The sequence below is a fragment of the Nerophis ophidion genome, linkage group LG27 (assembly GCF_033978795.1).
Source record: "Nerophis ophidion isolate RoL-2023_Sa linkage group LG27, RoL_Noph_v1.0, whole genome shotgun sequence".
Classification (NCBI taxonomy): domain Eukaryota; kingdom Metazoa; phylum Chordata; class Actinopteri; order Syngnathiformes; family Syngnathidae; genus Nerophis; species Nerophis ophidion.
Window position 1 is genome coordinate 33024510 of NC_084637.1, and position 13784 is coordinate 33038293.

At 39.3% G+C, this 13784-nt stretch overlaps 2 protein-coding genes across 6 annotated transcripts in view; one reads left to right on the forward strand and one right to left on the reverse strand.

Annotated features, from left to right (window-relative positions):
* The window catches only part of LOC133544098 (FUN14 domain-containing protein 1), a 21348-nt gene extending 9276 nt beyond the window's left edge, over nucleotides 1-12072 (reverse strand). For 2 of the 4 annotated variants that reach the window (XM_061889147.1, XM_061889146.1), the window contains exons 1-3: nucleotides 11944-12072; nucleotides 6650-6815; nucleotides 2170-2245 (exon numbers count right to left, since the gene is read on the reverse strand). In XM_061889147.1, the coding sequence (XP_061745131.1) occupies nucleotides 2170-2245; nucleotides 6650-6815; nucleotides 11944-11974 (273 nt within the window). In that variant the 5' untranslated portion in view covers nucleotides 11975-12072. Of the gene's footprint in view, nucleotides 1-2169; nucleotides 2246-6649; nucleotides 6816-8977; nucleotides 9089-11943 lie in introns of those variants that run through there. The other 2 variants (XM_061889149.1, XM_061889148.1) reach the window with 1 other exon arrangement.
* LOC133544096 (histone demethylase UTY-like) overlaps nucleotides 11834-13784 on the forward strand; it is an 84209-nt gene continuing 82258 nt past the window's right edge. Inside the window, exons 1-2 of one of the 2 annotated variants that reach the window (XM_061889143.1) lie at nucleotides 11834-12363; nucleotides 12484-12547. In XM_061889143.1, coding sequence (XP_061745127.1) covers nucleotides 12182-12363; nucleotides 12484-12547 — 246 coding nt within the window. In that variant the 5' untranslated portion in view covers nucleotides 11834-12181. The remainder of the gene's footprint in view (nucleotides 12364-12483; nucleotides 12548-13784) is intronic. The other variant, XM_061889144.1, reaches the window with a different exon arrangement.

Sequence of the window (13784 nt, forward strand, 5' to 3'; positions counted from 1 at the left end):
GTCATCTAATTAGTTACTATGGTCATCTAATTAGTTACTATGGTCATCTAATTAGTTACTATGGTCATCTAATTCGTTACTATGGTCATCTAATTAGTTACTGTGGTCATCTAATTAGTTACTATGGTCATCTAATTAGTTACTATGTTCATCTAAATAGTTACTGTGGTCATCTAATTAGTTACTATGGTCATCTAAATAGTTACTGTGGTCATCTAATTAGTTACTATGGTCATCTAACTAGTTACTATGGTCATCTAATTAGTTACTATGGTCATCTAATTAGTTACTATGGTCATGTAATTAGTTACTATGGTCATCTAATTAGTTACTATGGTCATCTAATGAGTTACTATGGTCATCTAATCAGTTACTATGGTCATCTAATTAGTTACTATGGTCATCTAATTAGTTACTATGGTCATCTAACTAGTTACTATGGTCATCTAATTAGTTACTATGTTCATCTAAATAGTTACTGTGGTCATCTAATTAGTTACTATGGTCATCTAAATAGTTACTGTGGTCATCTAATTAGTTACTATGGTCATTTAACTAGTTACTATGGTCATCTAATTAGTTACTATGGTCATCTAATTAGTTACTATAGTCATCTAACTAGTTACTATGGTCATCTAATTAGTTACTGTGGTCATCTAATTAGTTACTATGGTCATCTAATTAGTTACTACAGTCATCTAACTAGTTATTATGTGAAGTGAAGTGAATTATATTTATATAGCGCTTTTCTCAAGGGACTCAAAGCGCTTTACATAGTGAAACCCAATATCTAAGTTACATTTAAAGCAGTGTGGGTGGCACTGGGAGCAGGTGGGTAAAGTGTCTTGCCCAAGGACACATCGGCAGTGACTAGGATGACGGAAGCGGGAATCGAACCTGCAACCCTCAAGTTGCTGGCACGGCCGCTCTACCAACCGAGCTATACTGCCCCTTACTGTGGTCATCTAAATAGTTACTGTGGTCATCTAAATAGTTACTGTGGTCATCTAATTAGTTACTATGGTCATCTAATTAGTTACTATGGTCATCTAATTAGTTACTGTGGTCATCTAATTAGTTACTATGGTCATGTAATTAGTTACTGTGGTCATCTAATTAGTTACTATGGTCATCTAATTAGTTACTATGTGTGGAGAGGCGGAGCTGATGGTCCGACAGAGATGGCGGCGAGGAGGCGGGGATGGCGAGCAAGTGACGAGGCGGGGCGTGCCGGGAGCGACGCCACAAACGAGATCAGGTGCGTGGATCGCGCACCTGGATACAATTAATGAATCCTCTAGCACTGTTAAAAAGGGCGGCATCAGTGAACGTCGGAGAGAGAGGTGGAGAAACAAGGAAGGAACGAGAGGGAGAGACGACAACACGAGCAGCAGCGCATGCAACCCGGAAGAGAGCCGTCCATAACGTTCCTACTCGTATGGACTGTCCATTCATCACTCCAATGAAAGTTTGTAAGTTTTACAATATAACTTAAAACTGTTTATACTTACTAAACGGTGCCATGTGTGATAAATAAAGTTGGTTTGGGATGATGTCTGATGGAGGATATTTCTACGTGCTATTGGTAATTAACCTAGCAGCGTTAGCATTAGTTAATAAGCTAACGGGTTTATGAGTGGCTGTGTTAGTATTGTTAACTTAAAACAGCAATTTTTTATTTTATTTTAGTTTCACAAATCCCTCAGTAAATTCACCAAGATGTCACCATGAAGTTATTTAGTCTGTTTAGCTGATTGGAGTTAGCCTCTGCAGCCAGTGGGTCCATGACAATGACTTCTGTTTTGTTTGGTGAGCTGTTTTACTACCGTGTTACAGACACAGTTTGGGAACAATTAATGTATAACTGTGTAACTCATTTTGCTACATATATATCTACAGCTTATAGACTGGTGCGGCTAATATATGGAAAACTATTGTTTCCCTTAAAATGTAGCGGGTGTGACTTATATAGCTCTACAGTCCGGAAAATACGATAGTTCAATATGTGTTTAATCAAATTTAGCTTTGAAACCTCCTTTAAAGAATCATTTTGAGAGTTACAACATGCTAATTAATGTTGGTGGAATGGCCCAGACATTAGAGGCAGATACTGTTAAGAGACCAGTTTGTTGGCCATAGGATCAGACGTAGTTTGTGAGTGTCTCTTGCCTGTAGAAGTAGAAACCCTCCACCGACCGCAGTTGCTGCGACCTTCCCGACTCTCTGGAAGACATAACCAGCACACCTGCACACATTAAGACAGAAAAATGTGAAATGCTACTCTATGCCAGGGTTTTTTTTTAGAAGGTCAGTGCTATACATGTGTCACCTTACAATAATGATTTGAATTGGTAATACATATATAAATATTCATTCAAACTTGTAATCTATTTACACTTAAAGTAAACAAATTACGCCTTAACAACAAAACACTGCGGGAAACACTGAGTTCAATGTGATATGCTGCTTCATTTTATGTGGTCTGCAAAAAATAAAGCATTTTTCTGACTTAATACAAGTATTATTCTTTCAACTTTGACAGAAAAATGGACTGCATTCAATTGTGTATGCCGTTCACTTTAATATGATCTGATCCTGCAACCAGCAAAGCAAGTTATCCATCAATGTGTTATAGTACAAATCATAGTAATCAAAGGATTTTTTTTACGCAAATTGTGTAACGAGACTATTTTACATTTATATTCATATACAGTAGAGGCCAAAAGTTTGGACACAACTTCTCATTCAATGCGTGTTCTTTATTTTCATGACTATTTACATTGTAGATTGTCACTGAAGGCATCGAAACTATGAATGAGTTTTGTACCTAACTAAAAAAAGGTGAAATAACTTAAACTATATTGTAGTTTCTAAAAATAGCCACCCTTTCCTCTGATTACTCTTTTGCACACTCTGGGCATTCTCTAGATGAGCTTCAAGAGGTAGACACCTGAAAGGGTTTTCACTTCACAGGTGTCAGAGATTTGATGTCTTTAGACCTAAAAATGAGTGATCATCAATCTTCACCAAGACGTCACTTAAATGACATTCACGGTACCGGAGGGTCTTGTGAGATGACGCTGGCTGCTGCAAGATCATTATTATGAAAATATGACCGAGAGGAAGGCGAGAAACACTTTTTATTTCAACAGACTCTCGCGCCGTACCTTCCGTCAAAACTCTAAAGGCCGACTGCACATTTCCTATTTTCACAATAAAAGCCCTGCTTCATGCTGCCTGCGCTAACTAAATACAGAGTCTTGGAAAACTGGCGTGCACAAGCGATCCCTCAGAAAGCTGGCGTGCACATCACTTGTGCACGCCAGCTTTCTGAGACTCTTATTTCGTTAGCGCAGGCAGCATGAAGCAGGGCTTTTATTGTGAAGATAGGAAATGTGCAGTCGGCCTTTAGAGTTTTGACGGAAGGGACGGCGCGAAAGTCTGTTGAAATAAAAAGTGTTTCTCGCCTTCCTCTCTGTCATTTTTTCATAATAATGAACTGGCAGCAGCCAGCGTCATCTCACAAGACCCTCGGGTGCCGTGAATGTCAATCAAGCAAGCTACGGAATTTGCCGCCAATGTTTTTCTTGTAAAGTGTATGGAAGCTGGATGAATTAGATGCCAAAAACCGGCGTTATCATCATTACTGTCTGATTCCAATCAATGCAAGTCATCAGAATCAGGTAATACACCAACTTATATTCTTGTCTTCGTGAAAGAAAGACATCTATATGTGTTACACATGCTTGTATTATCATTAAACACATTTAACTTGTTTACAAAAATGTCTCTTTCATAAATAAATAAATATAAATGATATATATAAATGAGGTAGATCCCCTCGAGTTGGTCAATTGAAAAGTAGCTCGCCTGCAGAAAAAGTGTGGGCACCCCTGGTGTAGTGGTTCTTACCCTTGTTCGAGGTGCCGAACCCCACCAGTTTCATAAGCACATTCACCGAACCCTTCTTTAGTGAAAAATAAAATGTTTTTTTTTTTTCAAGTTCCAGACAAAGTTATATGTTTTTGGTAACACTGTAGTATGGTGAACATATTGTAAGTTACAAAGACTTGATTTAAAAGGGTTAGGATTAGGGCCAGGGTTAGAGGGTTAGGGTTATAATAAGGCCATGCCGAATAAGGCATTAATAACTACTTAATAATGACTAGTTAAGAGCCAATATGTTACTAATTTGCATGTTAATAAGCAACTAAGTAATGGTGAATATGTTCCCCATACTTAAGTGCTATCATGTTTTTTTACTGGTGCACAAAATGAACCGTGCATGAACATCACCTTGTTCAAAGAACAAAACCAACACTGCATAAACTCACAACAAATTACACACCTGCAAATCAGTGTGACTTCTGCTGTTGCCGTATCCGTAATACGCCGATAGGGAGAAGTTTTTATTTACACGATGAGTCGGGTGTGTTTTGACCTCCGCCGGACCCCCGAGGCCGACGCACCAAACCCGTAGGGTTCGATCAAACCCAGGTTATGAACCACTGCTTTAGTGACAATCTACAATGTAAATAGTCATGTAAATAAAACACATTCAAATGACAAAGTGTGTTCAAACTTTTGGCCTTTACTGTATATTCCCTGCCACATGCAGCCCTATGAGGCCCGCCACAAAAACAAGTTTGACTTACCCGCTGTACACTATTTAAGGATGTGATCGGGGAAAATATAAATAAAAAAATGGAATAATGGAAGAACACATAACCTTATAAAACCTTTAGTAGTTGTATGTACAACATTGTATTGCATTTTTTTGAAACAATATGATCTTTTTTTCTACAGGCATGTTGCATGTAAACGTGTGCTGTTTTAGGGGCCCAGGCACCAATCAAACTGATTTCAATTCATTTCGTTGAGTGATGCTGATTTGAGATAAAAGTGTTTTGAGTGAAGAACTATTTCACGGAATGCAATTAAGCTTGTAAATTCAGGTCTGACTGTATCAACAATAAACACCAAGAAAGGTGACATTGAATAAACCCTGCTTCTTCGTACTCCTTTTGGGACATGTAAAACTGTGCGTGTGTAAAAATATGATGTTCCCTTCATGTAACTTGTTAATTATAATTATAATAAATATAAAAATGACCTCAACCAGGGCGGTCAAACTTGTTTTCATTGAGGGCCACATCGCAGTTATGATTGCCCTCAGAGAGCCGCTTTTAACAATGGGTAATATATGAATATACATGTATATTATATAATACATTAACAATACTTCTTTTTATAAGAGCTGCAAAAAAACATTTACATTTTACTTTTTTAAAAAAGCAGCTTAGTCAACAGAATTTTAAAGTAAAAGCAGTGAGTTTTTTTTCCATCCATCTATTTTTTTTTTTTTTACAGCATATAACAATTTAATAAATCGAATGGAATGAGAAAACAATAGCACTGCTTTCCGCTGTAAAATTACTTCAATGGAGCTGCCAGATTTTAGTACTGTAAAATCTTGTTTTTTCAATGTTTTTTTTGTAAGTTTTTAATGTTTTAGTGTCTTGCGATTAGGTACCGACTTGTCCAGGGTGTACCCTGCCCTCCGCGCGACTGTAGCCGAGATAGGCTCCAGCACCCCCCGCGACCCCGAAGGGAATAAGCGGTAAAGAATGGATGGATGAATGGACTGTATATGGAAAAAAAACAGTACCAAAGTTGATTTTACAGGAAAAATAACTCAGTCTGCGGATTTTTTCAATAAAATCTACTGTAAATTGACAGTCTACAATTTGATGGATCATTTGTTGTTTTGAAATCATAAGTCAAGCAGATATTTAAGTAAGTATTTAACAAAAAATATTTTCGGAAAACATGTGTGGAGAGGCGGAGCCGACGGTCCGACAGAGAGGCAGGGCATGCTGGACCCCTGCCCAAGATGGCGGCGAGGAGGTGGGAATGGCGAGCGAGCGACGCCACAAATGAGATCAGGTGTGTGGATCTCGCACCTGTACACGATTAACGTATCTCCTCTCGCTGTATAAAAGGGGAGAAGGAGGAGAGAACGAGGCTGGTGATGGTGCGGAGCAAGAAAAACTACATACGACGAAGACGGAGACAAGAAGAGGCGGACTAAAGTATGTGCTGCTGAAAAGCAGACGGTGGAGCGAGCAGCAGAGGGAGACGCAGCGGAAGAGCGACCCGACCACAGACAAGCTTGTGTGGGAAAATAAAGTCAAACCTGCTCGAAGTCATGTCCTTCCTTGGTGGTCCATGGGACCCGCAAGACGACGGCGCGAGTCTTTCACATGTTAATATAATATTTAGATTTTAATAATATTGAATTTTAAAAGATATGCAGCCCCTGCGAGCCCGAAAAAGACAAGCGGTAGAAATGGATGGATGGATGCAATTACATGCAGTACATGACTTTTAATATGTAAAGGGAAATGAATATATTTAGTAATAAAAGATTGGGCATTTTATTAACGCATATTATTTATAGGCTTTCGTGGGCCACATAAAATAAGTGATGGTCCAGACTTGGCCCGCAGGTCTTGAATTTGACATCTGTGACCTAAACTATTTGGATCCGTGAGTAAGATGGAGCCTACCTCAGCTGCTCTGTGGTATGACACTGTCTGGTGCTGTTCAAAATGGAGATTATGTGTTGAACTTGTTGTAAAATACTGACCACCCTGTCAGGCCTCCCATCATGAGCTGGGTTGCCACAGAGTACTTCTCCGTCAACGGGCCGGAGTTGTTCCCAAACACCCTGCTCCACCATTGGTGCCTCCGAGCATATTCTGTCAGGTCAACCACTTCGTACACCTCCTCTTCACTGTCGGCCTCCTCTTGGCCTGCGGAGGCAAATTGGAATAAATGTCAAACAGTGGACAGTGCAATTTGATATAAGCAGACAGTAAAACATTAAGACCAGCCATTCTAAACGGTGGTATGCCAAAGAACCGCTTGATTATAGTATTGTTTTATTCTCCTATATTCAAACACAGTGTTAATGTTCAAATTGTGTAATGTTACCAGGGCCAAAAATATAAAATACACTTGTTAAATAAAACCTTTGCCTTGATTTTAATGACTACTTGGCCTTGCTACGCTACTGTATTTGATTGTTGGTCGTTATGTCGCTACTTGGATAGACAAGTTTTTTCTGAGGTGGTATTTGGTTAAAACAGTTTGAGAATTAGGCAATAGCTATGTAAAGATTGACACTGCCATTAACAGATTGTTATGTTTAGTATCTATTCTCAAATTTGAATACTGATACTTGAGTTTTTTGAGATAGTGTATATCATTAAGAAGAACACAATGTCTGATTGTCTTGATTGGTGGGAACAACATTTTATCTCGCCTAGGTAAGTAAGTAAGAGGCAAGCCAAACAGCAAACTGTGCTGTAGGCAGTACTTACATTGTTTAAGATTATTATTGGCATTTAAAACAGGTCACTCTGTATTTTAAAACATTAAGTGTATGTATCCTTTTATTGTAGATGTAGACTATTTGAAGGAGTTGAATAGAAGTAAGATAACGCATTCGTTGCAGAATAACGCCATTATTTGTTTCGCCCTGTGAGTTTATATCAGGGGTGTCCAAACTTTTTCCACAGAGGGCCGCACACGGAAACATTTAAGCATGTGGGGGACATTTTGATATTTTTCGTTTTCAAACCATAACAAAATATATGGATTATTTTTTTTATCCTTAGGGATCCTGGGGAGCATAGAGGGTCTCAGTCACTAAAATGTTAAAAATAAGTCAAATTATTATTATTTTTCTTAATTTAATGGTTACAGTAAATCTCTATGTCAACTTGGTTGATATAAAGTAAAACAAATAAGGTTTTATGCCTTTTCTGTCAAAGACAACTTTGTTTTTGTATGGTAAAACTGAAATATGCAGTATTTAGATGGATAGATAGATAGATAGATATATAGATAGATAGATAGATAGATAGATAGATAGATAGTACTTTATTGATTCCTTCAGGAGAGTTCCTTTATTTAGCAAATAAAGTCCTGAGAGATGAATAATGCAGGACAGCTTTGATTTTAATTAATTATTATTTTTGAGTAATCACAGTAAAAAGTTAAATAAAATCCTACTAAATATATTTGAGATCTGAAAGGTTCCCCATGCATAAAGTGATGCATTTCTATTAGTTTTTCTTTTACTTTTAACACTTAAATTTCAAGATCAACTTCAGATATATCTGTCGATTTTAAGTTTGAACTATTATTTTGTTTGTTTTGTGCTCTTTTGTCCAAACTTTGATGTTTTTATATGGCAACCACACAACATATGCAATATTTTTCCCCAGATAAAACATTTTAAAGTGATAATTTTTAAGTCATAAGTCATTATAACATAAACATAGATTTTTTTGTATTTTTTTTTTTTTGGAGCAATGGAAAAAAAGAAAATAAAGACAAAAGGTAGCTGAAATAGGCACCAGCGTCCCCCGCGACCCCAAAGGGAGTAAGCGGTAGAAATGGATGGATGGATGGAACAAAAAAACTGCCTGCATGGCAGCTTTGTGTCAACATTGCCGTTTTTTCTCATGAGATTTCACCTCATTCCACTTTTTTAAAATATGTTTTATTTTTGCAATTTTTGCAGAATGTGTGGCGGGCCGGTAAACGATTAGCTGGACACTTTGGACGACCCTGGTTTAAATCGTTTGAAGATGAGTTTCCAAAGAGTAGCAAGACTTGAAATAGACTACTTTTTTAAAATTGACCAGACCAGACAACTTACGGTATATTGCACAACGTGGACATATCGGTATCGGATCGACATTTGAATCGGGATCGAAAACCAGCGGTGAATCGACAGTACATCAAAGCAAACAAGGCATCGTCAATTAGCTACAGGCAAACATGTCATTATTACTCAAATCATCAAACAAGTCTGATATATATTATCACATGTAGGAAATAATATGAATGTGTCCGTTTATTAGGCGCAATTCCCTCCGTAACTCAGATAAACAACAATCCTAACCTTCCCTGTGGTCCACAGTCGCCATTTTGGAGGGGGAGGGGTTATGCTAACAGGATGTTGACAATGCGAAGCCGCGCCCACATGATGACGCTGTGCCACGTCAGTAAAAAAACAAAAACGCATCAGTATGGCTGAACGAGACAAGACATGGACGGATTGATGTGTTTATCTCCCATGTTATCTTAGAGGACGTGGCACAAAGTCCTAATATAAGGAGAATATTTAGGGGTATTTTTATCTGGATAGTTGACATGATTGGTTTGCAAAGAAAAAAAAATTGTGTATATCAGGGGTCACCAACCTTTTTGAAACCAAGAGCTACTTCTTGGGTACTGATTAATGCAAAGGGCTACCAGTTTGATACACACTTAAATAAATGGCCAGAAATAGCCAATTTGCTCAATTTACCTTTAATAAATAAATCTATATATATATATATATATATAAAACAATGGGTATTTCTGTCTGTCATTCCGTCGTACATTTTTTTTTCCTTTTACAGAAGCTTTTTTTTGTGGAGAATAAATTATGAAAAAAACACTTAATTGAACGGTTTAAAAGAGGAGAAAACACACAAAAAAATTTAAATTTAATTTTTAAAACTAATCTAATCTTCAATTTCGACTCTTTACAATTTAAAATTCAACCGACAAAAATTAAGAGAAAAACTAGCTAATTTGAATCTTTTTGAAAAAATAAAAAAATATATTTCTGGAACATCATTAGTAATTTTTCCTGATTAAGATTAATTTTAGAATTTTGATGACATGTTTTAAATAGGTTAAAATCCAATCTGCACTTTGTTAGAATATATAACAAATTGGACCAAGCTATATTTCTAACAAAGACAAATCATTATTTCTTCTAGATTTTCCAGAACAAATTTTTTTAAAGACATTCAAAAGACTTTGAAATAATTGTTAAATTTCATTCTACAGATTTTCTAGATTTGCCAGAATAATTTTTTGGAATTTTAATCATAATAAGTTTGAAGAAATATTTCACAAATATTCATTGTTCGAAAAACAGAAGCTAAAATGAATAATTAAATTAAAATGTATTTAGTATTCTTTAAAATAAAAACAAATAATTACCTGAACATTGATTTAAATTGTCAGGAAAGAAGAGGAAGGAATTTAACAGGTAAAAAGGTATATGTGTTTAAAAATCCTAAAATCATTTTTAAGGTTGTATTTTTTCTCTACAATTGTCTTTCATGAATTACCATGTCTTACCATGAATTGATTAACGTGGACCCCGACTTAAACAAGTTGAAAAACTTATTGGGGTGTTACCATTTAGTGGTCAATTGTACGGAATATGTACTGAACTGTGCAATCTACTAATAAAAGTATCAATCAATCAATCAATTTCTGAAAGTTATAAGAAGCAAAGTAAAAAAAATAATGAATTTATTTAAACAAGTAAAGACCTAGTCTTTAAAATATTTTCTTGGATATTCAATTCTATTTGAGTTTTGTCTCTCTTAGAATTAAAAATGTTGAGCAAAGCGAGACCAGCTTGCAAGTAAATAAATACACCCATCCATCCATTTTCTACCGCTTATTCCCTTTTGGGGTCGCGGGGGGTGCTGGCGCCTATCGGGCGGAAGGCGGTGTACACCCTGGACAAGTCACCACCTCATTGCAGGGCCAACACAGATAGACAGACAACATTCACACTCACATCACACACTAGGGACCATTTAGTGTTGCCAATCAACCTATCCCCAGGTGCATGTCTTTGGAGGTGGGAGGGGCCTATCCCCAGGTGCATGTCTTTGGAGGTGGGAGGCAGCCGGAGTACCCGGAGGGAACCCACGCATTCACGGGGAGGACATGCAAACTCCACACTGTAAGATCCAGAGCTTGGGATTGAACGCCAGACTGCAGGACCTCTGTATTGTGAGGCGGACGCACTAACCCCTCTGCCACCGTGAAGCCCTAAAACAGGGGTAGGGAACCTATGGCTCTAGAGCCAGATGTGGCTCTTTTGATGACTGCATCTGGCTCTCTGATAAATCTGACCTGACGTTGCTTAACACGATAAGTAATGAATAATTCCACTTGTAATCACAGTGTTAAAAATAATGTTAAAATTATAAAACATTCTCATGCATTTTTAACCCATCCATCCGTTTCCTACCGCACCTGTTCAAGAAGTTGCGTTAATGGTAAGAAGTTATTTATTTATTATTGATTAGTGTGGGGCTTGCCCTCCTGGGGGTTCTTCAGACCCCCAAGCACCGACATGAGAGCCTTTTTCAGGGTTACAATATTGTTTTATTTTTCAATAAGTCTCTCCGTTGCTATCCAGCGATAGTATTTCCAGCCCCAACCCAGTCTCTCCTCCTGGCTGCTGCTTATAACAGAGCGTCAGGTGATTAGATAACGCACCTGTCGCTGCAGGCCCGCAGGCCACGCCCCTCCACAGTTAGCTTCAGAATAACAATGTTATTACAAAGAAAAAGAGACCTGTTATACTCTAGAAATGTTGGTCTTACTTAAAAATGCACCTGTTTAGTTGTGTTCAGTGTTAAAAAATATAATTATATGGCTCTTACGAAAATATATTTTAAAATATTTGGCTTTTTGGCTCTCTCAGCCCAAAAAGTTCCCGACCCCTGCCCTAAAATAAATACAATTTTACAAATAAAGGCAGCTCACTGGTAAGTGCTGCTAATTGAGCTAATATTAGAACAGGCCAGCGGGCAACTCATCTGGTCCTTACGGGCGACCTGGTGCCCGCGGGCCCCGCGTTGGTGACCCCTGCTGTATATTGTTGAAGCTAAGGGGCGCTATGGCACTGGGAGTCATATGGTGGGATGCGCGCCATTTGATTGGATGAACGCGAGGTGAGGGCGTGGCTAGAGCGGCGCGTGGGTTCGCGTCGGTGACACAATTAAAACAACTTTATATCTTCTCGGACAAAAAAAAAAAAAAAAGCGTTTCTTGTGGAATACTCACTTATCCGATGGTGTGTTTGGAGCTGCGGCATAATCTCACTTCAGGGAGGAAAATGTGACGCTTGAGGATCAGCCCGTGGAGCCCCCCCCACCCCCCAGAAAAGGATTTACTACGTCGAATCGCATCTTTTCAGGCTGGGGAAAAAAAAAAAAAAAAGTTTTTTGACCTTTTGCTTCGCTCGGGTTCGATTCGGTGGAGCGAAGCGGTCGTCTCTGCGTCGTGGTTGCGTTTCCCTTCCATGCAATCGTGCAGCGTGTCTGTCGCCGTCGCTGCCTGCGCTGCTGCTGCTCGGAGTCTCGGCTCGGCTTCTGCTGGCGGTGATGAGGACAAGAAAATGGCGGCGGGAAAAGCGAGTGAAACAGAGGAGGACTTTCCGACACTGACAGCCCGGGAGAGGGAGAGCCTGGCCGGGGTTGACAGGTGGGGGGCTTTGTCCTCAAATCACACCTTATTAAATCCTTATAAAGTGTTTTTTTGTTTGTTTCTAAACCAGGCAACTAACAGCGAGCCTCCTATGTTGTCTTTTTTCCCCCCTTGTAGCTCAATGTTTGGATTTCAGAAGCTCCATGAAGATGGCGCCAGAACGAAGGCCTTGTTGATGAAGGTATAGTCGACTTAGTGGCGATTGGCGACTCCACGCTCGGTATCAAGCATATCGCACGGCGGGGAATCGTCTCCCAAAAGCGGCTCGCCAGCTCGCTTTGGAGCGGCCCTTTCTCGAAGGAGGCCAGCTAGCTTCAATGCTAGCATGCTAACGAGCTCCCTTCATCCGGTGCTCAGCGCCCTTGCACCTGCACCCTCGTCCCGCTTACTAGTGTCCTGGAGGCGGTCTACTTCGCCTTTTCTTTTCTATCTTTTCAACCACAAGGAAACATACGTCCATACGGACCTCCACAACACAGCGTCGTCACGGTTTTTGTGCAGTAACATTCGCCCCTTTCTACCAGGAAAGTTGCACGTCTCTCTTATGGAGGTTTGTCCGGTGAATTATAAACACAAACACCGCAGCGTTGTGCTATTCGTCTGATAATGAGTGCGAAAAAACCCCACATCGGCTGCCTGCGTTGAAAGGCACGTTACTTTTGCCGTGTTTGCTGCCAAAACAACACATTGCAGCGACGACGTGTTCGACGTTGACAAACGCTACAAATAACGTCCAAGATGGCGGACTAACATCCGTTTGATGTGTTGTATCGCATCATTTTTGCTGTGTATTTGTTGGCTGCACGGTGGGTGAGGGGTTAGTGCGTCTGCCTCACAATACAAAGGTCCTGAGTAGTCAGGGTTCAATCCCGGGCTCTGTGTGGATTTTGCATGTACACCTGGGAAAAGGTTTATTGGCAAGACTAAATTGGTCCTAGTGTGTGAATGTGAGTGTGAATGTTGTCTGTCTATCGGTGTTGGCCCTGTGATAAGGTCGCGACTTGTCCAGGGTGTACGCCACCTTCCGCCCGATTGTAGCTGAGATAGGCACCAGCACCCCCCGCGACCCCTAAGGGAAATAAGCGGTAGAAAATGGAAATGGATGCAATCAGTTGATAAAACATTGTCCTTTACAATTATAAAAGCTTTTTTTTTAAAAAAATCTACTACTCTGCTAGCATGTCAGCAGAGTGGGGTAGATCCTGCTGAAATCTTATGTAATGAATGAATACAGAATCGTTTTGAATCGGAAAAATATCGTTTTTGAATCGAGAATCGCGTTGAATCGGAAAAAATTGACATCAAATCGCGACCCCAAGAATCGATATTGAATCGAATCGTGGGACACCCCAAAGATTCGCAGCCCTAGAAGTGTCCTAAAGGTGGTCTACCTTGCCACTTCTGTTCTATCTTTTCCA